This window comes from Opisthocomus hoazin, chromosome Z, assembly GCF_030867145.1.
Source record: "Opisthocomus hoazin isolate bOpiHoa1 chromosome Z, bOpiHoa1.hap1, whole genome shotgun sequence".
In the NCBI taxonomy this organism is placed as follows: domain Eukaryota; kingdom Metazoa; phylum Chordata; class Aves; order Opisthocomiformes; family Opisthocomidae; genus Opisthocomus; species Opisthocomus hoazin.
The window spans coordinates 15,431,887-15,457,663 of record NC_134454.1 but is presented as its reverse complement, the minus strand read 5'-3'; the positions used below and the strand labels follow the sequence as shown (position 1 = coordinate 15,457,663).

Below are 25,777 nucleotides of genomic sequence, written 5' to 3'. Positions count from 1 at the left end.
AACACCTTAAAGTAGATAACAAAATATAAGCACTGCACATTTCCAGTATTTAATTATACTATAAAAAAAAATTAATTTACCTGACCAGTACTGCTAGTTGCCATGCTGATTTCTGCTGCTCCTTGACCTTCATTCTGCCTCTCTGTATCATGGGAACCTGCATCATGCTTGCTTTGAGGTGCTCTCTGTTAATGTAAGAGTTTATGAAATTACGTACAGAAATGAAGTACTCCTTACTATTCAAAGCTCTCTAGACTGTGAATGCATCAATACTGCATCTTCACAAAGCCACTGAACAGCATTTTGTATTTCATAACCCTTAGCCTCAGCAATTTAACAGCTGAGACCAAGCATCTTCGAAAAACTGGAAGATGAAAGCGAAGCATGTCCTCTGAGGATTATAGCCCTGCAAGACAAAGGATTTGCTGCGAGACACAGAAACACCATTTTCCACCAGCTGTGCTCACATCGCTATCAGAAATGTAACAGAATTGGAGCAAACAACTGTCTTCTCTGCACTGTCACATGATCCGTGCATTTACTGGAGACTACGGCTAGCATACTTCAATTAAGCTTCAATAATTTCTGCGGAAACAGAAGGATATCTGTACTGCAGATAAATACCCTACTCCTTCTAAATTTTAAGGATAAACAGGGCAGGAATAACCACTTTGATGCAAATAAAATTTACGTAACAGGATACTGATGCACTCAATCATATTTTATCAAAACAAATTCAACTGATCTGGCAAGCTGGTACAGACATGTTTCAGTTCCTGCAGGAGACCCAGTTTTCAATGGAACTACATGAAAATCAGACTGGTACCCCTGCCACTGACAGACATGAGATCAACATGCAAATCAGGCCTTTAAATACAGTTTCTTAATCGGGCAAATAGAATAACTGAACAGTTATGAAGTCTGTGAAGTTTCCAGCATTACCCATTAATGTGTTTAAAATGTTTCAGATTTTCAGAAAGACATAAATAATCCTGTCCTTGGAAGTGGCTTGAAGCCTGGAGTTGAAAAGGTGTCACCTTACCTCCAAAGCACGATTATTCTCATAGTACTAGCTGTGATGCCAAATCCCATTTTTCAGACTCTGAGGCTACTATCTTAACAGACAACACTCTTGTATCCCTCCCATTTAGCTTTTTTAACTACACTTGGTATACTAAATACAACTTCTACATGGCTCTGCAATGTTCTTGAGCAGTACAGCCTACAACAGCACAGTCTGCCTCATTTTGCTTTATGGAAATTTATTTTTAAGCAGAAACATACTTCTCTTTAATGTACATACACTGAAACTTCTTTAGTTATGTTGTGATCAAACTCATACAGTATCACTGGCATGCTAGCTCTATTTTGTTCATATAAAGACACTAGAGTCTCAAACCCAGAAAATATTGAACATTGAACAGAATTTCAGAACTCAGTAACTAAATACATGTGAAGTAATAATTTAGGGATAAACTTAAAAAATGAAATCTATACAGTTTAACTAAAGGAGTAAGATATATCAAAGCACACAGTAATATTAGACAAAGTAATGACATGAGAGAAAAGAGATGATGAGTAACATTTTTCTTATGGAAAATAAGTAACCCACAAAGCAAAACACAAAAAATATTGTAGGTGACACAGTGTTATTGTTCTTTTAAATCTGATCTGTAACTTTAAAAGTCACCATCCCTGACTGATGCTTATACAATGACTGAAGAAATTTTGACTCCCAGTACAAAACTGGGGACCTAGTCAAGGTCAGACCTTGCAGTACTGTGTGCTGAGTACAGTATAATGTACTACACACTGAATTCCTGTCTCACTGTACTTTCAGTCAAATAAAGTGTAATGATGAGTTTGACTAACTCCAGATCTAAGTCTCCAGTATAACTCAGGACAGAATTTTGCAGTCATTAGGTGACAGTAATTTTCATTAGGTGACAGTAATTTTCAATCCTACGAATAAAGTAGTATTCAGCATACCTAGAGGTGAAAAGATGAACGGTTTGTTACACAAGTTCTGACCCACTGGGTCACCTGAGGGGGAATAACGCTACTCTTCCAAAAACACTCTGGGTTTGGGGCAACTTTTTTAGGGTGCTGATGATGGTGTATCTACTAAACAGTTTTGGTGCACAGAAAGCACAAACACAGATACTTCATTCTCTGACAAGCAAAGTTTCTGGTCTCGTCAGCAGTCTCTGTCCTCCTACCATTCACACACATTTTGTTTGGTACATGCTATTTATGAAAGAAGTGGCCTCCCGTGCCCCTAAAGCGCTCCCAAAAACATGCCACTACAAAGAGTAGTCAACACAACACCCAAACTAATTTATAAGGCAATTTTTAACAGTTACTAGTAGGGCTTATCTAACTTTAATTGCAGTACGCACTCACAACATGCACAAACACTACTGTTGCATAGGTCATCAGCTGGGCTTGAATGTCAAATCTGCATGTTCACAGCAAAGAGTTTTTACCACTTCATCTACTGAAGTGACCTGAAGTCAGAAGCTGCTCTTCCTGCAGACTGGCCCAAAGAAATTAAGAATAACACAGGCAGCAGATAGTAGGTATTTACTGAAAACTGATTCTTTATATAAGTATGTATTTATTATAGATGCATTAATACATTAAAGTACCAACACATATTATAAATGCATTTTATACAAAATATAAAAATAATACGCATTCAGACACACATGTGGATGATGAAAATATATATTCTGTATAGCTACAGCATTACTGTAAATAAATAAATATTCATCTGTCAGACCGTGGATTAGTGGTTATAAAAACAGTATAACCACTGCAAGTATGCCCCCTCTTTGCATTACCTTTTAACACTGAATGTAGGACCTGTGGATGAAAATATATAAACTAACAGCCACATCAGCAAAGAACCAGAATCTGCTGTTGCTTCTGTGCTCTATAACCTCTACATGAGGTACAGCAGCTAGACAATGGCACACAGCTCTCCTGGGTTAAAGAGCACCTCCTATTTTGAAACACGATTTTTCAAGATGCCTAAGCTGGGTTTATAGCCCTCTGCCATTTCTGAATTCTGGCACCACACTACAAAAGTCATTTTAATGGCGCATGCTTGTCTGCTCTTCCAGAAAAATGCTGGAAGAGTGCACGTGCCTATTACAGGAAGACAGAGCCGCTTCCTCCATCTTGTTTGCCACTATTTTCTAAGTGCTTCTGAAATCAACAATAACCACCACTTGTCAATTATTAATTTTCCTGTATTCACTAGGAAAAAATGATAAATCTCTAGCTATTTTATGACATTTGCAAGTATAATGGGCTGTGATTAATTTTTGCTAAGTCAACCAATTACAAATAATTTTACCTAATACTTTGTCAACATGAGTTGCCAAAGCAGCCCCTTGTATTTAGTAGGACAGAAGACTCTTCCATGCATAAACCACTGTTTTGTCCCCAGTATTCAACTACCCATGATGTGGTGGAGGAAATCCTCCTGGAAAGCATTCCCAAAGACACGAGAGACAAGAAAGTAACTGGGAGCACTCAGCAGTGTTTTACAAAGGGCAAGACAGGCTTGACCCTTTTACAGTGAGGTGACTAGCTTGGTGAGTGAGGGAAGAGAGCTGATGTTATTTATATCAGCTTTAGTAACCCTTCAGACTCTGTCTCCCATAACATCACCACAGACAAGCCAACAATGTATGGGTTAGGTAAGTGGACAGTGATGTGGACTGAAAACTGGCGCAACAGCAGGGCACCAGAGGGTTGTGACCAGCAGCACAAAGTACAGCTGGAGGCACGTCAATAGTGAAGTACCCCAGGAGCCAATAGTGGGACCAACACTGTCCAACATCTTCACTGATGACCTGGATGCTGGGACACAATGCTCCCTCACCAAGTTTGCAGATGACAGAAAACTGGGAAGAGAAGCTGATACACTGGATGGTTCAGCTGCCATCCAGAGGGACCTGGACAGGCTGGAGAAATGGGCTGATGGGAACCTCACGCAGTTCAACGAGGGGAAGTGCAAAGTCCTGTATCTGGGGGGGAACAACCGCAGGCACCTGCACAGGCTGGGGGCTGCCCAACTGGAAAGCAACTGGGCAGAAAAGGACCTGGGGGGTCCTGATGGACAAGCTGGACATGCTAGCAATGGACCCATGTGGCAATAAGTCCAACAGTATCCTAGGCTGCATTAAGGAGAGCGTTGCCAGCAGTTTAAGAGAGATGATCCTTCCTCTCTTCTCAGCTGGTAAGGCTGCATCTGGAGTACTGTGTCCCACTCCAGCCCTTCCAGTACAATAAAGATACGGACTTACTGGTACAAGTCGTGTGCAGGGCCATGATGGTGCTTAAAGGACTGGAGCATCTTTGATACACAGGCTGAGAGAATTGGGACTATTCAGCCTGGAGAAGAGAAGACTCGGGGGTGATCTCATCAATGTGTATAAACACCTGGATTGGCTACTGTATCAAAAGACCAGGTGACTTCAATTATATATATATTACTGTCTGCTTCACTTCTAAAATCAGATTTTCCCCAACTCTTGGAATTATGAAACCACTATTTTTCAAAATGGAAAAAATATACATTCTTTAGTAATCCAAATGCTGCTCTGAGTTTTCACAGTAGTCATTTTGGGTGAAGACAAACCATAAAATATTCATGTCCAACATACATTTTATATTTAATTTCCCTGTACAAGAAATGGAGTTGACTTTGTAAGTGAAATTCCACTACGAGAGCAGTTTCTGCTAATGGCAATTACTACTACAGACTTTCTGATTTACAGGAAACATTATCTTGTACTTCTTAATATAGAACCCAATATTTAAACACTAAAAATATGCCAGGGTTCTATAATGAAGTGTGACAGAAACTGTACTCACCCTTTTTTTAATCTTATCTCTCTCAAAGGATAAGCAAATCATGAAGGTGCTTGTCAGAGATTCATATTTAGAAAGGCATGTACAATTGATTGTTACAATTATTTACTAAAACGAAGACTCAGTCTTTGCAATACATTGCACTTTTACTGAATTTTTACTGAAATTTCAAGTTAACCTTCTATTTAACACATCATTAATGACTAAAGTTCAATAGTAGCATGAAGACTGATCCAAGTATTCCACCCTCAGTTCAACGGTAACAGAGCAATTAACAGCCTACGTATATTGACTAGTTGATTAACTGTGACATCACTACCTGATGGAAGCGATCCTGCCTACCACTTTAAAATTAAAATAACTTTTTTTTAGAAAGATACATACTATAATCAGAAGAAGGCAAGTAATTGCCCACTAACCTCTGCTTCAGCTGCTTGTGATTGCAGGAGCTGTCGTACACGAAGAATATCCTTCTCTATTTGCTGAATTCTTGCCACCCTTGCCTGAAATGAATACATTTTTATGCTTGATTTTGTTCAAAAACTCCTTTTACTTACTGTATAGAATAACAATATGAAGAGTTATTTGCAAAAACAATTTAATACAAAACAAAACTACTTCATTCATGTGGTGATTCTTCTTAATCATAAAACACAGGAATGACTGCAAACACTAAAAACACAGTCAGTAGTTGGGTTTTTAATAAAAATTATACTCATTTGGATATAATAGGTCATCACACAGTACACATTCAGGTATAGAAAAATGCTCCTGTTAACTTGCACAACTTTCCTGTTTCTGAAGCTGACATCTTCTGCAGGTCTTTAGCAAATTATTTAACTTTAATCTCCAATGTTAGAATTCTACTTGCCTTATAGGGATTTGAGAGAGGTTTGTATTTGCAGAGTATCTTGAAGGCATGAAATCCTGAATGACTTCTATTATATTTAGTTACTAAAATGATATGGGAGTTTTGCTTATGCACAGCCTCTGAATATTTTCTGCTCCCACAAATCTTGAAGAATTTAACAGGCTAAGTGCAAAGAAAACTACATACTTCTGCTTTGGTTTGTCTGGGATTTTAGAGACACCTCTGAATCAGAGTCTTTTATGGCAAATATTGCTACTCATTTCCCAGTGCAACCATTCTGTGGTTAGTAAAGGCAATGTTAAAACCCCCAAATATTACAGGATACAAATACTCCATACAAGTTGTGCTGTGAAGCACAGGAGACATTACGATTCTGTGAAACAGTAAGTGTATATATATTATTAGCCCCTGTTTTTCGAGCTGTCAAAAGCACGATCAGCTGAAAGGAACGAAAGCTCAATTGAAAGATTTTACAGAGAATTTTGAAAGAACAAAGTCTTGCAGTTTAAAATCCCTGAGGAAATCATTACTTGGAAATCAGTGCATACAGCTTTAAATGCTCTAAAACTTACAGAGACTATCTTAGAAGCGGCTGCTACTCCTCCACCGTTATCTCCAAAGCAAGGACAGAGCTGCAGTCTTTTGAAATTTAACCCTACACACGATGAAATTCCTAACCCAACATGAGAAACGCGGGAGGTAAATCTGCCAGAACCTGATGATCCTTTAAATCCAGAGAAATGAGAGGTGGGGTGCAAAATCCGGCACCCTGAAAGTGTACAACAGGGTCCCTCTAGAGCAACTGGCGTACCCGACCTGAGATCAAAGCAGGGTGAATTCCAGCATAAAACCGCGCAGTCCATCAGACACAGCACAGCCCGCAGCGCCAGCAACCACCACACCAGATGGGTCAGCGAACCTCACACCTGGTGGGGCACACGGCCCCCCCTGGGCAACCGGCGGCGCGGCGCGGCCCGGACACCCCCCCGCCCCAATCCCAGCGCGCCGGCCTCTCCCAGCCAGCCCAGAAGCGGTGCCGCAAGAACCATCTTCCTGACATTCAAGGACTTGGTTGGAAAAAGTGTGTATAATTCAATCACTGCAGTAGAATTCCTTGTATCCTTATCGCTGCAAACTGTTCTAGCTGATTACGATATTAATGTATGCTAATGAGCTCTCGAGAGTGCCTGCTTTCTGGGGCTCCGGAGTTAAGTTTTGGAGAGTGAATTATTTTGCTGCTTTCTGGTAATAGATTTTGGGTACCCAGGTAGGACGCTGCTCTTGAACATCAATGGTCCGAGGGATTGCAGGACCTCCAGCCGGCACCAAGGGATTCTTGGGGAGAACCTCTGATCCCTGGACCAAAAAGTTCGGAGCACGAACCATTAATAAGACAAAGGCGTTCTTCCAGTATTGTTTCTTGTTGCCTGCCTGCTAGTCGTAGTGAAAGCTTCACAGCATTGGGCTATATCCCTGGGGAGAAGGGAAAGTGCCCTTCCTAAAACAGAATTGAAAAGAGAGTACTCTTCCTGAAACTGAGGCTTGGGAATTTGTCTGTTAAATGTTGAATGTTATTGTAAGTCCTTGTCTGTTCATAAGTCTTTGCATTAAAAAAAAAAAAAAAAAAAAAATCATAAGTCTTTGCAATATTTGGATTTATGCTGAAAACTTGGTGTGCTTGTGTGTGTGCAGTCGCGACATGATTGTGTGATTTTATGTGTTTGTTGTCATAGTGTTTGTATTTCTGTGTTCTGATGGATTTATTTGGTTTCTGTGATCTAACGGATTTGTCTGGACTAAATAACTGCCTTTGCGTCTTTGGTTTGGTGAGTTCTGCAGGTATTGTATAGAGTTAATGAGTTATACCCTTAGACACATTGATCTTAGCCTAGGTGATTAATATGAATACAGGTTACGGTATGCACTTCACATCTATATATCTTTTTATTAGCATTTGTGTTCTTCTGTTTGTTATAAAGCCAATAGTGATGCTTAGGTGTGTCAATGTAGCACTTGCTTTAAATTCATTAAATACAAAAGGGGGAGATGTAGAGGAAGTAGTGATTATATTGGTTCTGTGTATAATATGCATAACACAAAAGGCACTAGAGATAACTAAAAAAAATTTTTGTGATGCAACTAACACAAATTGAGCAAATGTTTTTAAGGCAATGATAAGACAGCTTAGCTTTTTTTGAAAAGAAAAAGGGGGAGATGTTGGGGTCGATGTAGTTTGAGAGTTGGCAGGACTAGGCCGCTTAAGCGAAACAGCATAGCTGGACAGGCCACTGGAAAGGACAGCTAAGAATAAACATGGTGTGGGTTAGCAAAAACAAGATGTGTTCAAGGACGTGGAGGCAGCCTGTTGCTATTGGCGTTAGTGCATAGTTACCAATCATAAGGGAATGTGGGGTGCGTGAACAGCGCGTGATTTACGTCTGTAGCCTATCCGAATAAGCGTGATCGCGTGTGCAGATATGGAAAATGTATATAACCACGCAAGCAGAGCAATAAAGGGGAATCGCCTGTGCATTGTATCAATGTGTGAGAGTCATTCCTGTCCCTGCATGGATGCTGAAACTCGGCAGACCATCAAAAGAACCTGAGCATCTGTATATACACACAATATTTTTTGTGCAGATAAAAAAAAATCAGATATTGCACTATTTGCCCAGTATCATTGACAGTCCTCAAATGGGACAGGAACTCAGTGCACCCTTCCCAATTTTAGTCCAAAGATTTAAACATCAGACCATTCTTCTTTCTGCTAATTCATTATTTGTATTACAGGGAAACTGAGGAGTTCCATTAACCAGGAGCATATTTTGCACCAAACACTGTGCAAGCAGAAAAAAGAATGCATTTCTTGCCACAAAGGCATACAGCCTAATAGCAAACACACAAAAACAGAGGTACACAATCAAACAAGCACCAGTAATGGTTTTAACTTTAGAACTTATACAAGAAACATCACTTTTTATTCCTGTTTGTTCATAGTATTTTCCCATTCATTCTGTAATATTTACTCTTCACCTTTATTAACATAAAATTGTTGGATAAAGTAACTTCACATTTAAAGTTACAAATTATTTGGATTTCACTGCTCCAGTAAGACTTCTAACAAAAAAACCAAATACCTCCTTAGTCACAGTGACAGAAAAATAGTCACTTTCTAGAAAGTAAAAATAAGGAATACTATTTTGTTTTAAAAAGGTTGATTTTTAAAACTTATTTCCCAAAACAAAACATACATAATAAACAAAATTATTAATGGGTTGGTCTACATTTACAAACAAGACTACTGTATGAATATAACAGAGCTAAGATCTTCATCTGTGTGAGACTCCAGGGTGCAAATTTTCGTATGTCTTTAGGGGTCTGCTGTTTCAGCAAACTTTTAAGGATCTTGGGGTAAATTCTCACGAGAATGAGTATTTCTTGGAGATTTTAAGTAACTACAAACCTATAAAATACGAGATCCTTCTTGTTCTGGCATGAAGGAAAAAGAAATTCTATGTGAACATGATTTCAGTCTTGGAATTTGAATTTTTATATTATACAGAAATTAAAGCTTGCTTTGACTTATTACAAAATATATAGGCTACAACATTTGAATAGTCAAAACATGGATAAGTATGCTTTTTTGCTTTTTCAAGTAAGAACTACCATGTGACATTGTAAAATTCAGGATATAGCACAAGTTACTGTAAATAATTAAACAAGCTAAAATAAATCACTAACAGTCTCCTAATGCATCTTTCTGAATAACTGGGCATGTGCTTGTATACAACCTTCATAAAACATAACATAAACAGTGAATTGCTATGAGCTAGCTTGCTTCAGAAAGAGGAGGTTAAAGGAAACAAAGCCCAATCATGACAGATGAAAGAGGCAGAAGGTCACTATTTTAAGGTCCATGAGAAAGGGTGGCTAGTGCTTCAATTACCTGGTCAACAGCAGGCTATCAGCTCTGTCACAGAATAAATCTTTGGGACTCTTAACACAGAGATGTCTGCAATGCCAGCCTTTGTAGAGCTGAACTGTTCCCTCCCTTCAATCTACATTTTGCATTGTATTCTGTGTCACAATCAGTTAGGGTGGAAGGATAATACAGAGCAGAAAGTAAGTTGAAAAACTAGCAAGTTCACTATACTTGCAAAATATGAATGGTTCAGTTTGCACATTTAAACACCACAGTGAAATAACACAGAATTTGCTTTTATGTGTTTGTACACCAATGAGCTTCTACACAGTTTTGTCATCCATTTTTGGTAAAATGAAACCAAGGGGAATTACTAGTCAAATGCACAAACAGTACACGCAGAAGTAGTTATTTCCTATTTTATAATCCTTATATAATCACAACAGATGCTGTAATTTCTGTAAGTGTGTTACACATACATAGAGAAAAAAACAGTTGTGATAAACTACAGATGTGGCAAACATTAATCCAGAAAAACATAAAACATTTCAACATCTTGGTATCATTTTTTCCCCACACAAAATTAAAAAAAGACAAGCAGGGAAGAAGCTACTTTAGGGACAACTTCAGTACCTTCATAGTGATGTAACTACAGTCAAATTGTTTTTCTGAAAAGAATAATTTATTCTCTGCCTGAGTGCATTTAGAATTTCGCCAGCAGCCTCCCCTACCTATTTAGCTTACTTCACTTTACTCTAGCTTAGGCTTGTTAGCAGCAAGAGAACTCTCCCAGAAGTTCTAGTGTCAATGCTGTTAACACTTTCTTCTGCAACAGGGCTAACCAGACACCTGCAGACAATCCAGAGTCTGCTCTGCCTTCACTCAGGACTGGCTGACACAGGTTGCACAGCTGAATTTGTGCAGGGCATCACCACTGCTGGTAAACCTCAGTAACACAGCCATACGGCTTCCAGATCAGAGCCAGCTATTATCCAGGCAGATTAAACTTGGGTCTGTCTGAGTACGTCCATACGGACAAATCCCTACAGTGTTTATGTACATACTTCAAAACTGCAGGGTATCTGTTTTGCTAAATACTTCAAGCCATCTCTCAATTTTCTGAAAAGTCCTACTAAACTACTCACTTAAAATTTTAAAGCAGCTTTTCTAATTACAAACAAAATTAATTAGAAATATTTCTTATTTAGCAAAATCTTGTGTTGAATAAACCTGGCAAAAAAAATAGAGCCTAAAGAGACTACATATATTCAAAGGACTTATTTTTGTAACATTCATCTTAAAAAAACCTGAGATTATCTTACCAAGCCGGTTACGCAACATCCCTGAAAATAAATGGTAATAAAAAATTCAACTTGTCACTCTACTACTGTGGGGGAATAGTTTTAATAACAAGCAAGCAGCTGCTTGCAAACCATCACATTCTGAGTTATACTTCCACATGTGTGTAACATGATTTGCATACAGAATTGTACATGTCCTCATCACAAATGCCAAACAATACTTGGTGAGAGCAAACAATTTCCAGGTATGTATGTGAATTACGTTTTACTTGAATACCTTGTTTTCAAAGATTATTCCTTGATACTAGTTTCTGGTTAAGGAAACTTAACAATAATAGCTGGATTTTATTTTAAACTTAAAAGCATGAAAAAACCCAGCAAAATACAGCAGTTGCAAACACACATTTGTTTGAAGCTAAAATGGTAGTAAGTTATAAGCAATTAATCAGTAAAAAATGTTTCCTTCTGAAGAAACTGTCTACTTCTGTCTACCCAGATGACCCACAGAGGTCCCTTCCAACCCCTAACATTCTGTCTTTCAAATGGGCAGAGGAGGGTACCTGTCGCTGAGTAGTTATTTCCTGCGTTCTGATTCCCACTTTTGTATTTGACAGGCTAACTACATGCTCTAAGCTATCACTGTGTTTACACACAGTTTAAAGATACAACTACCAATAATTTAATAAAAATGTAGGAAAACTTTTTTTATTCTTCCTAATAATGAAAGACAAACCACACCTGTGCCCGCTTCTCCATGTCCTGACAAGTACCAAGCTGCTCTTCCATTGCAGCTCTGATTTGCCTTGCCTCATACTCCAACTGCCTTCTGGTCATATCTGTTTGCAAGGAGAACTGAAATTGAAATACAAAGAAAGCATTTCAGTAAATAACATTTATGTAAGCTATGTATTTCTCTGAATAAAAGCAGAACAATCACTTTTCCACATCAAACTTCATGAACAAGCAAAACTTAATAACAGATCCTTAAAATCTGACTGCATTATTACAAACAAGAACACACAATGTTGTTCAACCAACAGACTACTTCCAAATTTTGTCAAATGACTAAATATAATAGACAAAACATTGAGACAGTGTCATCAGTTACAAGCCTGGAACATCTCGCTACTAACTTATATAAGCATACCAACAAATTGTTATGCATGCCATATTCAGAGGTATGAAACTACTGCACATAGCAATGGTGTTCATACTACTGCTATCTACCCTATTTTTAACACTCCTGTGAAAAAAACACAAGTGTTCAATCCATGAACAACAATGCAGCTTAAGAGAAGACATTCCAACTGACAGATTTTTCAAGGCAAGAGCAAGTACTTCACTGGGTTTGGACAATTTCTCAGATTGCAAATAAATGAGTCTCCAAGAGTAGTCCTCTCAGAAGGCTTAACCCAGGTCAATTCAGAGAGTCAAAATGAGACAATCACCTACAAATAGTAAAATGCTACTAAAAAGATTGGGGTCTGTCATTCTATTGTGGTTGGAGTAAGTAGGAACAGATATAAATTACCACAAAAAAGATTTAGTGTAGATCTTAAGACATTCCAATCATAAGAAGAGCTAAGTTAACTGATTACCTATGAAACCAGGGAGACAATCTTAAAACCTACAACAGAGTGACACAGATACAGCTGACAGTGCCTTTGGGAAGGCACTCTGCCTTCCTCAAGATCCTTTCCAAACCTTCTCCCCTTGCTTCTGGCAAGCTCAGCCGTGACTCAGATTTGCTGAACTCCAGCTGCTTCAACCCAGTCACAGAAGTGTATCCATTGTCTATTTCCATTTCCAGGAGGCTGACTGATTCCTGATAAGGTATGACTCTGTAAAGATGGGCAACCAGGTCTTCCCAGCACTGCACGTGTGAAGGAATGCACCACAAATACACCCAAGGTGCTGAGGTCTGACAACAGAAAATCCTCTGTTACCCGGGATATCAGACATCTTTATTATCCCAGATAACAGTGACTTGACTATAAATAGTCTGGAGATGCCAAGGTAAAATCTTGGAGCAACAACACCTGCATAGGCTACAGCAGCACTTCACTTGCTGTTACGAATTAAGAACTCTTGCATAAATTAGCTCTTAGGCTAATATTGCTCTCAAAACTAAAAAATCCACTAAATAACACACCGGATAAAGAAAAGACCTTTGGGGGGACAGAATTAAAGAAAAAACATACTGACATGTAATTCTTCTGTCATAATGACTTTTCAGTGCTCCTCTGTATCATCGGCATTTATACTGATAGGTATGAATTTTAATGTGTGAGATTATAGATGAAAAAATTTAGGCTAAGTTAGCTTTATGTAGTGAATAAAAATGTTTTAAATTAAAATGATAGTAGAGAATGTCATCAAATTCACAAAACATACACAGCATCTAAACAGAGGCCACAGCACCTGACACATGACCAATCATACTGAAGGTACTTACATTTTCAGTAAGTGGAAGACTATCAATCCTTTTAGTCAGGTTCTGAAGCTGGGCATAATACCAGTCCTTTTCTTTCTCTTCCTTCTCAAGCTCCGCAAGCAGAAGAGACCTTTTAAAAACAGAAGCAGGAAATGCCTCACTATTAAGACCTCATAACCTTATGTAGGTACAGAAATAGGCATTGAAACCCATAAATGAAGGCTAAATGAGAAACAAGATTTTAAGAGAGTACTAAGACAACATTTGAGAAGGTGGGCACAGTTCCCTGGCCACAGCTAAACCACCTGTCCACTCCTCTGTACCACTCAAGTCACTAGCTTCTTGTATATCAGGTTCACATCCATAAAAGATGAAAATATCTACATCTCTCTACAAAACCACTTCGAAATCTAAAGCTAAAAGGCATTTTGTGAAAGCAAAACCCAGTTATTAGTCAAATGCTAACTTGTATCTCCTTCTCTTAGACAACACACTTTGTACAATGCACCGAACTACATTTAAGAAAAGGCCTGTATGTTACAGCAGCATATACATCCCTGAATCACATTACTGAATTAAATTTCCTCACTGGTCTTCACCGTGTCTCCTTACTGACTTTGCCATCCATACCAAAACAATTGGTAAAGCACACAAAAGCAAACGAATTCTACAAGTATTAAAAATACTAAGAGTATTTTCCATCAAATGTCATAGACAGGATACACTTGCAGCTGTTTAAAACATTTTAAATTAGTATCATAAGCATACTGAATATCTGAGTAGTATATGAGAAAGATAAGATTAATACATGCAGACTACTGAGAAAAAAATCTATTAGAAATCTGACACTGTTTTACTAATATTTCATGAAATACATTTATGTAGTTGCAAAAATTATCAATATAGTAACATAGCGTTCATTGTTACAACACTTTTCAAGATATGTATTAAAATTTTCAGGCAAAGACTGGCTAGTAAGAGTATATAGAAAAGCCAGCCTTTTTTGATTATTTATAATACAAATTTATTAAGTTTCTTATAAATGCATTCTTCTTCCTGATGACATTTTAATATTGCTCATTAACATTAACGGAAATGCTAAAATCAACACTTAGCCAGAGGACAGAAAGTTGCATACAAGTTTGACCATTATTATTTCCCATCCCTTGACTTCTGCATCCCTCTCTCTGAACTCAGATCGTGGTCTTTCTGAGCAAGAGCCACATGAGCCTTCATAAAGCACCCAGACACATTATGATTGATTAGTGTAAGTCATTAAGTAACAAAAATAGAGCATACAGCAAAAATACAAATTTCCCTTGGCTACTTTGATAATGAATCCCAGTCACGATTTGGGATGAAGATAATCAAACTTCCACATGACATAACTTCATGTAGAAGAATAAAAAAGTATGTATTTTAAGGGATCTGTTTGACTTAGTTCCTACTTTAAAAATGTTTCAACTAGTTTTGATGACGTAACATTTATACTCCATACCGAATGCAAGTGACCTGACCAGTGTTCAGATGAAAAATTAAAAATGACAGGATCCCTCACTTCAACTGGAAGAGACTGAAAAACTACACACACCTAAGAGCGCTGAATGTTTTTAAACATGAGCAAAACGACATAGATTTCCAGATTCAATTCAACAGTTTTATATTGAAACGGAACTCTTTTATGAATGTCTAAACTACGCATGAAGTCATGCAGTGGGCAGCTTCTACATCAGACAGGTTTATACCAAAAAATCAGTGAAAAGAAGCAACATCCAACCACCACACCGTTGCAGGTAACTGTAGGAGGATTAAAGGAAAAAAGTAATTCTTCAGCCACAAGGATAGGGCTGGGAGGAATTCCTTAAGTCCTTCAGACAGACTGAAGGAAAAGCTAATAAGATTGTGCTCAGGGAAAGCCTGTGAGGAAGGCAATTTTTTCAGCCTTCCACCTGCTCATCCTTTAACACATATCCCGGGTGTCTGATCTCCACACACACAGGAATTCTGTACGGCTACCCTTTCTTCCTCCTTGGGTGCCCATGCACCGGCTGTGCCCAGTTTGTGAAATCAAATTTGCAAAAGCATAATTAATGCAATCCTTACAAAAAGTATTTTTACCATATGAGGATCTGCAAATGTGAAAGGACTTACTAATTCTGCCTCTGGATGTCAATGAACCGACAGAAGAAACCGGAAGCATTACTTTTCAGCTAAGTGAACATGTGATCAAGTTCCTCTTGTAAAAAGTAGGGTATTCAGTTTGTGAGACACCGTGTCCTTCAATGTCTTTTGATGTGCACAATGGATGCGAGCAGCAAGAAAAGAACTTTGGAACCACCAGTGCTCCATAAGCAACATAATGCATGACCTGAGGGTGACTCCTTTAATTTAGCAGTGTCATTTTTGCTTCTGAGTAACACTTTATTTGGGATTACTAGTTTGGTATCACTGCTCCGTGAGAATTCAGGTTTTAACAATGTCTCTAAGGTCTCTCAGCACAAAGCTTGAAGTGTTGGTACACCTATAGCAGGTTGCACTTTAATTTCCTTGAAAATCAGCAGCAAGACTCTGTAGATGTGTCTCTCAAGCTGCTCCCCACATTTAACATTACTATTAGATACTGTATCAACCACAAGTATAGCTTCTTCTCCGCCTTCTGGAACTTCCGGAGGTTAGGAGAGCAGTTATGGTAGAAGAGCTGTTACTGATCACGGAAGAAAACTGATGGAAAAACCCAGGGCAGTTATTCCATCTCTTTAAATGCCGAAATGGTTTATATCAGGACTTTCACAGTATCAGAGAGAATTCTGTTCTCTGCCATACACTGTGAGGTTCAGTGACAATGCAGCAAGGCAAATGAAACAAGCTTTTGTAACTTTACACTGTTTTTATGAGTTATCAAAAAGATTCCAATTTGAACTTCTTTTCGGAAGGGTGGGTGTTTTGAAAGACTTCTCCAATGGGGAGTTTTTGAAGCTTCCAACAACAGATGAAGCTGAATGAATGCAGAAAACCAGTTTCTTCTTTTGGAAATATTTTCTGCATAATTATGTCAATGTTATTCCCAGTTAAAAGGGAGAAGGGAAGCAAACTATATGCTACTCTACTTACATTAAGTAAATTACAATTAATACTTTCACTTCAATTGATAGGTGATAAAGTAAAATCTTGAAAACGAAACACTGCTGATAGATGCTGTGAAGACTTAGGTACGTCGTACGGTCAGACAAAGGGAGATTAAGAGTAGGGTGAGAAAGCAGTCATGAGGTAGAGAAGATGCTCAGAATCAACACTAAGAAAATAAAAAATACAAACCAGAAGGAATAAACAAGGAATACAAACATTTTCATAAAAAAAATTCATCATAAAATTGTCATCTTTAGTGGTAAATTACAGAACTTACAAAGGTGAGATTATTAAATTTACTAAATTGCAAAAGGCAAACTAACACAAAAATTAACCTGCAGTACCACTGTTGATACCATGTCTTATCAAATACACTTGGAAATAGCCAGAGAGCAAGCAGGAAATATTTAACAAATACTGTATTCTAAATTGGAAACCTAAAAACACACACCACTCACTTTTTTCTCTTTTCTTATTTTGACTCTGAAATGAGAGGAGAGCTAAGCAAATGAGAAACAGGCAGACAACTTCACCATCATTCTGGTAAATGAATCAATTAATTTTCTTCCCCTCAGAAGATCACTTATAGCCATGCTAAACAATTTTTTCAATACAAAACAAATTTTAGCAATTTATTCTTCTTTCTTACTTGCTTACACCACAATAAACATGTAGTGAATTAGTTTATTAATAAACATCTCATGATGACTAACACACAGTTAATACATGATCTGGTCCTCGCCCACTGTTGGCCATCCACTGTTGCCCATGAGCAGCAGGTATTGTGCCAGTGTGTTAAGATACTGAATGGAAATGCTCCCCTGCTGCAGGTTTCAAAAAAAATCTTATTTTCTTCTAAATCGTTTTAGTATTTTGAGGCCTGCCAAGTTCCGTAAGTTCTTTGAAAGTCTGTTTAACTGCCAAAAAAAATTATGTTTGCAAATAATGTGCGTTTATATACATACATTTAGAAACACAGAAACTAAGTAAGTATGTCAAAAAAGTTCAGACACAAAGCCTATGAAAACACGTGGTTAATTTTCTTTCAGAAATTGTAGTGGTTTCAGATACATGGTCCTATAACCCCCACCCCAAGTCCTAATTAATTTCGCTACCCAGGGTCCACATCAAAGCCCTATGCCTTCCTAACATGTTCCCCGAAACAGCATAAAAAATAGGGCAGTTTGTATTATGCATCATTTCGCTAATAATGAAGCCAGATGTGATCTGGTCATGCCTCTACAGATCCTCTTCTACACAATACAAATCTTTACCTCATCAGCTTTGACACTAACACAGCCTAAGCTCATCTGAAATTAAAATGTCCTTATCCTTTTTTTTTTTCAGTGTTATTTGGAACATAGACCAATTCACTGCCCAAGCTGTCTTTATCATCAAGAAATACGTCCCAAGAACTATCACATTAGAATCCATGAGAGTGGGAAAGGATCACTGATCATAAATCAGATGTGCTAACCATCCTGAAGGACTCCAGCTGCTATAAATTAATGAACCTTGTTCCAAGTGACCTGGAGTTTACTTGAAAAGTAACTGCAAGTCCTAACTACTCTTAAAGCTCTTAGTATCACATGCGCTAAAAAGCAGCACTGGAAGAATACAAACTACTACAACATTTTGTCAAAATGGAAAATGGCAGGCACACTAGATTCTTCAGAACTGGCATGAGGAAATGGGAAGAGATTCCCAAATTCCTTAATATTCTTATACAGCTCCACAGGAATCTAGGTTTTATGCGATGCAACAAATATGATTAGTGATCCTGACTAGGAAAACGAAAAAACAGAGTGGCTGCTAGAAAAGTATCAACATGGACCCACGGGAAGTTACTTTCATTCTACTGATAGGACCAAAAGAAAGGGACCTAGACAGAGCAACTCAGAGGAAAAGTGTACTCCTTTCAGCTCTTGACTGCAAAAATTTTACTGAACACCAGGAAAGGCCCTTTAGAGGAGGGGTTTCTGAAGGGCTTCCCACAAACCACTTATTACCCACCAAACTTTCGGACTGTGATTTCAAAGTGGATTTTTTTTGCTTGTTAACTACTACTAGGCATAAAAATAGTGTGTTGCTGTTTATTTGGTTTTGCAGCCCACAGCTTCACATCCTATCCATTAAGCAGCTATCAATGACCAAGTCTTTAGGAAACCCGTCTTACAGGCAGGCCTCTAAAAACATCTGGGATTTCGGTCAGGTTCATTCTGAGATACAAAGATGTCTTCAGTGGAAACAGCTGCATGTTTTTACTTTGCATTTCCTTTGTAAGTGATTGATAAAGTGCTACAAATTCATATTATGCCCTGGAAGTATGTTATTCATATAAAATGGACACCACTGCCTTCCAAGAAAACAAGTTTGATGATTTTGTCAACTCAACACATCAGATGGGAACATCATCTTAAAGACAGCGTAAGTACTTTTGTTTAGCTGACATCTTTGCTCAGAGAGCAGAATCACTACATAAATGTCTGCTAATAGTAATAACTGATGAACCAGCTACGGTAGTTATAACAATTTGCAAAAAAGAGAAAGATTGCATTGTCATGTTGTTAAGAGTTTCACTAGCAGTGAGGAGATATAGAGGTGTTTGGGATGCTCCACTTCCTCTCTTTAAGTACACTTCAGATGCTGGCAATCTGCTTATCAGAATAAAATAACCTTAAGCCAACAAACAGTAACCATGAAATGCATACATGAAGAAGCAGTAGAAACTATATGATGTGTTTTAAGAATTTTTTTAATGTTTTTTTTTTTGTGTGTGCATCTAAATATAATGCAGATTTATGGTTTCCCTACCTGTCAAGATAAATATATCAGTGATCAAAACTATATGCATGATAGCTAAACACTAGGTGTGTCAGTAAACTTTCATGTTAAAATCAGAAGTCAATCCATACTAGATGAATAAACAGAGAAATTTACCTCTCTTTTTCTAGCTCTTCTAAATAACCAGTGCTTTCTCTGCTTCCATTCATAAATCCTCTTCTTGGAAATGATCCCATGGGAACAGGACTGCACTCTCCTGAACGGCTTGACACAGACCCTTCCCGGCTCCCATATGAACGCATGGACACCTTTGGCCTTAACTTCACTCCAGGGAAGTTGGTACTTTCCAAGTTCAGTTCTGGGTAATAAAGAACAAAAACACTTTCAGAGCTGAAGTTCAGCAGCACAAATTATAAGGCTCGTTTCTATCTTAATTTCTTACTTCCTGAACAAATCCACAATTTTGCACTGGAATGCACAGCAGCACATAATGTGAACAAAACCAATCTTAATGGTACCCTTGGAGAATACTAGTCATCTGAGCAGATGGCCAAGCTGCAATCCTGACAGTCAGAACAGTATCCCCACAGAGGCCTGCCCACCTCTTTCCCAGAGGACTTCAGAATGGGCAGAGTTTTGCATAAATGTCATATTAATTGTTCTTGTGGCCCACTTCCGAATAGCTTCTTTCTCAGAGATCCTGCAAATGCTTCACTGTCATGTAAGCAATGACAACTCTGTTCACCACAAGGCCCTTAAATGTAGACATCCCCTGTGATTTTTCTGGTTCAGTGGTAGGGATAATGGATGTATACAGGGAGTCAGTGGTCTTGGCTTGCTTTTTACTTCCCATATGCACATTCCAGCAGATACTCTAGGGGAAGGGAGGCATCCATCTGCAGCACGATAGACACAGTTCCAGTAACATGACACGGAGAGGCACGCTGACAAGTTTAGAAAACTGGTGGAACTAATCCACCATTAATTTAATCAATTTTTTTTTTCTGGAAAACTGAATGAAATGCAAGTTGTATCAAAAGAATTAATATGAAGCCTTAACGTAACAGTAGCAAAAGCACAAAAGCAGCACAGGAATGTCTTTTCTTGGAAAATGTCTTAAAAAGCTTAGCAAACGTAACGGGCACTGAGACTGTGCCTAACTATCAAAGTCAGCACTGGAAAGAAGATGCAGCTGAGTTAGAAAACTTCATCCTGAAGAAAAAACAACTGACAGACAAATGAACCTACTTAAACTATCATTCTACATTACCTTTAAGTCGTTCCAGTAAGTCAATCTGTCCAGAAGATGCCATTGCCTCATCTTCAATACTTCCTTGTAGCTGTTTCAGCACCTCCTGTAAGAAATTAAGCTTAATTAAGAAATCCTTACAATAATAAACCATAAAGTAAGTACATCTTATCCTGCCCTCAAGTGCACATTTATGTAACAGCTACCGAGACACTGATGTAAAATATAATTCATGTGAGCACTGATCAACTGTCTTAATTTTACTTGCCATCAAATCTCTTCTACGGTATTTCCCTAAGCACTGTCACGATGTAAATTATATCCTGAATAACTCATCCTCTATGGCACTCCAATCTACTGGCTTATTTGAAAGTTCTTCTAAAAGTAAGTATCAGTTATCTTGAATTTACAGATGGAGAAATGGAAGCACAGAGAAATCAGTTAAATTTCTCCCTGGTACCTAAAGTTAGTCTTGTAAAAATAAAATTTTGATACATAACCAGAAGTTCCAGAAGTGTCTTGAATACCACATTTTTTAAACCTCAAAGATATAACAGCAGAAGTAATCCCCAGGATTTCTTTTCTGCAGGGTGTTAGCACCACTGTAAACTAGCAAGATAGTCATATTATTCTTACACTACTACTTCTACCACCACCACACCTGTGAGGAAAAGACTTAAAATTCCTTCAAAGTGTCATATGATTTGGCTTATTACTACTACTGCTACTACCACACCTACAAAAAAGAGATTCAGGACTTCCTCATGGAGTTGAAGCTTCAAAGCCAAGAATACTGCCGTGTGCTATTGAAACTATGTATGACAAAATTATACAGCTGAAGGAACATACTTCTAATGCACAAAAGATTCACAGTAAACACTGACTACTACACTAAAAGGGGCCTATAAGCCCCCAGGCCCCTAATGCTCAGTGGCCTAAATTCAGGTAGAAAATTAAATGCAAGTTAGTGAATGCCTTTTCTGTATCATAATGGCAGATACATCAATAGCAAAAATAAATTGAAAAGACTGGCCACAGGGCAAAAAGCCCTTACTGGAATGTAAAATATCATTTTTCATACTGTGGCACAGAAAATATTTTTAGAAGCAGCAATTGTCAGGAAATCAAGACAATTCCGAATGATGAAAGGTACTCCATACTTTTCATACATAGACTCTACACCCAGAATTGTACTCCTCTTCAGTCCTGAAAACTAATGAATTTTAGACAATTTAAAAAAATCTCCACATCACTGTTTTGCTCTTTTAAGAGCCTAGCATACCTTACTGTCAACATTAATGATTCTTGCAACTGGTACAGAAGGTACCTTTTAAATGCATTTTGCTCTTTTCCAAGGAAACAAAATGGCATCTACAAGCAGCCAAGATGTTATTTAAACAGACACACTACTGAGCTTTTCTGTTTTCGAAGTCGCATTCCTTGTACCAAAAAAAAAAAAAAAAAAAAAAAAAGAAAGTAAAAGGACTTTGAGTAAAGAACCGCATGGGGTTCTGGGGACACAATCTCCAAGCACTACACTCGGAGCAAACAGCAGCAGCACAGTCACTGCAGCTACCCACCACGTAATAACATGCCAGTACTCTAGGAAGAGGATTTCTGGAGTACAGACACACTAATTTTGTTTATGCTGTTTTGTGGAAGTAATTCTGCAGGCAAAGTTGAGGCAGTATTTCCCAGTTTACACATTGCTTGACTGATGAAGTCAAGGTGTATGTCCACATTCCCATCTTAGGTTGGGTCAGTCTCCCATCAGCCCCACCAGCTGTACTTCAGTTCACATCAAAGGGTGATCTCAGTGCGTGAACCACACTCCTTTTGAACCAGACCAAGCCAGCAGCTACACTCAAGACTGCTAATAGGCATCCACTCCACAGGACCCAGCCAGAGCTAGTTCAAAACCAAAATCCCCTGAAACATATACAGCATGCACACTAGGTTCTCAACATAATTCACTTACAGATCTGCTCTTACTGCACTACCTGTTAATGCTGGCATAGCCTTTGGGATCAAGTCTGGTGTGATAAAATCACTATTGTCAGAAAGACAACTCCACTGTGCTTCTGCATTTAAGTACATTCAAGGGCATCCTCGTCAGCCATACGGCCCAGCCATCTCTATACATAACATCTGCCTTGTCAGCAAAGTCAGACAAACAAGTAATCTGGTGTTTTTCAAAGAAGGACTCCTATGTTATCTGACATAAGGGCAGATAACATTTGCAGAGAGCCATCTTAGCTTAAAAGGGCAATGTAGATACATGGAGTGGTCTTGGGAGTTTTGCAGGCTTCTGAATGACCTTTCAACTCCGATAAATTTAGAAATAACTAACGTATCCCTTTGATTTGGGAACAGCACCTCAGTGCAGGGAAAAGACCCAACCCAAATTTGCAACCCCTCCTCCTGCTCCTTTCTCAGAAGCCTCTCTCACCCCCCTGCACAGCGGTTCCGCTATTTCAGAAACCATATGTTCAGGATACTTTCCTACACAGTGAGTCTTCCCACTTCAAGGGACCATATGCACAGTTAAGTGGAAATACTATCAGCTTACATGACTGATGTGTCCACGCAGCTAGGGACTGCTCTTTCTGAATACTGGCAACAGTTAAACACCATACTGCATCACCTTTCTCAATTCTCTCTGCTATACAGATCATTAATTTAGGTTGCAACCTTCAGATTTTAAATTATTGCCTTTTCTTCAACAGCACATGCGTTTTTTTCAAGTTAGGACGTAAAGCTTTCTTTTCTATATTTTTCTACATTTCTTTTCTACAGCACCATTGCTAAGGTAACAACGTCTTTATGAGGCTATGACATCAATTTCAGACTCAATCACAGCATGCTCTGCAGTCTAAGCTGATGAACCAGACAAAGGTTAGAGAAGGAGACGCAGCCCCTGGGGCAGGTACTGGTGGAAAATGAAGCAGTGTGCTAAAATGACAAACTGGGGAATTTACAATTTTACTTGAATAAAGGAACAGAGAAGTTTTCTATCTAACCCATCTGAAGGAAATACAGCAAGTTATCTACTACTGTGATAATGTAAATTTTTATTTATTCAGTTACAATAACTCCAAGACTCAACACTAATGCTATTTACTTGCAGTTCTCCCATTTTTCCCCCAAGATTAACACAATGCTCTGAAACCATACTTTTCCACAGTAATTTTATATTACTTCTGATATCACGACTGCTAAATATTGTAATATCTTCCCAATGAATAAACCTGAATCAATTTAACTAAAGTTAAATTAATATTCTGTTTAGTTCTGCAAGTTTGAATAAATACATTAGTAGTGGTTTACAGCATTATTCTAAACAAATTTTGACTGACTTAGTAGTGACTTACTGATAACACGCACAAATGTATCTACAAGGAAGGCTGCAAAAGTTTTTTTCCTGTTCTTTTAAAGAATGTAAGTCAAATTATTTTAATGGTCACTTAAATATAACCTAGTTTATCTTGTCCTGCTGGAGAAGTACAAAAGAATGCTCTTGGAAATGGAGCTGTCCCTATGACTCATCATCATTTAAAAAGGTTTCTGTCTTCACAGTCTCTGGACTGTGAAGTACAGAAACAAGTGTCAGTTGTTTTGGTTTTTTTTCACTCTGAATATAGTCCTGACCTTACAACTGCTTTATGGGTAATTAAATAAAAAAGAACAGACCCTTCAGCAAGTAACTGGAAAACTACTGAGAAGAAAAGCACCATAAGTAACAGTACATGCACCCAGCTAAGTGGCAAGGGTTGTAAATAAAATTGCTTCAGGGCTGTGAATGTACTCAAGCTGCTAATAAAGAATGGGATCACAGAGGAACAACACTAACAGTGCCAGATGTCAAATCCCAACGAGTTAAGATTTAAAAGTATATCAAATTTTTGAGGACTGTAAGTATTAATATTCAGATTTAGAAATATTTCAAAAGATGCTGTCTGTAAAAAGACACTCTGGTTTAGACATCTGCCTCTGCCTGGCAGGAAAAGGAGCACTGATGACAATGCAGACAAATTAGGTACATCTGGTATTCTGTAAACACTACTTGCTCCCCCCTGCCTAGTTTTAAATACAATGAGTTTTATTACTTGTATTCACTTTTCTAAAAGTTCTGTGTATCCAGTGAATGCCAAAATTTATCAAAATCATCATGAAAATTAAATACATAAACTTGCTGGCAGCAGTACAGCAGACATACTCACAGGCTAGTATCAGCTGGAATACTAAGCCTGTAAGACATTTTGAAATTTACTGGATATTTTAAAGGTAAGCATGAGTCTACATTTAAAAAGACTTTCAACAAAAACTCACTCAACAACCAAGTTCTAGTAAGACACTCTTCATACCTGTTCCTCCTTTTTAGCTAATAACTATGCTTGGTTATTAGCCTGTGTGAAGAGAGATTCCTGCTATCTGCATATATATACACACACAGAGACTTCACTGTGTTTCTTTCAGTGTTTGTAAACAAAACCAAAACTGAGTTATCCTTCAGTTTAGGTTTTTTAGGTTATGCTTACCTTGGTTACCACCACATTTACAACGTTTGAGTATAATAACAGGTTTAGCTGCACAAATACAGAAAGTGTTTACAGTTTCAGACAGTAATTGAGCATCTATCTTGGCACAATACAGGATGTGAATAACGCACACTGAATGACTCAGAACTATTCTTTTTAACCAAACCAGCAGTATTTTTAAATGATAATATTTCCGACAGCATCTGTACCCATGTTTTTAACCCAATATGATTAAAATACAATTGCACTCTAAAACAAACATGATTTGTGAAGTTCAAACCAGTGTTGCACACTGTTTCACATATTACTTGTTTAAAAGGGCAGGAAAAAAGGTAACACACTACAGGTACACCCGTCACACACATTCAACAAAAAATCAGATGTCGAAACAGCGGAGGGGACGGACACCAGAACACTATTTTCTATGCATTTATAGATAGCAAAAACTTAATTTACAGGTCGTACATGACCCCTCACATCCATATGAACTGGATAGCACCTTAATATTATCACACATGGTATGACACTCACAGAGGCCTAGTGAGAGCTATGGAAGAGGCCCTTTGCTTCTATATATCTTGGTGAATTATACTGCTACTTTATCAAGCTTGGTGGGAGCCCTCCTAATTGCCTGAAGTGCCATGCAGTCACTCTGGCTGCTCAACCCT

The 25,777-nt window shown here is 38.1% G+C and overlaps 1 protein-coding gene across 4 annotated transcripts in view; it reads right to left on the bottom strand.

The window, feature by feature from the left end:
* The window catches only part of APC (APC regulator of Wnt signaling pathway), a 104,168-nt gene that overhangs the window by 30,458 nt on the left and 47,933 nt on the right, over positions 1-25,777 (bottom strand). For all 4 annotated transcript variants that reach the window (XM_075411722.1, XM_075411723.1, XM_075411721.1 and 1 more), the window contains exons 3-8: positions 20,593-20,677; positions 19,479-19,680; positions 13,434-13,542; positions 11,717-11,830; positions 5,304-5,387; positions 81-185 (exon numbers count right to left, since the gene is read on the bottom strand). In XM_075411722.1, coding sequence (XP_075267837.1) covers positions 81-185; positions 5,304-5,387; positions 11,717-11,830; positions 13,434-13,542; positions 19,479-19,680; positions 20,593-20,677 — 699 coding nt within the window. The remainder of the gene's footprint in view (positions 1-80; positions 186-5,303; positions 5,388-11,716; positions 11,831-13,433; positions 13,543-19,478; positions 19,681-20,592; positions 20,678-25,777) is intronic.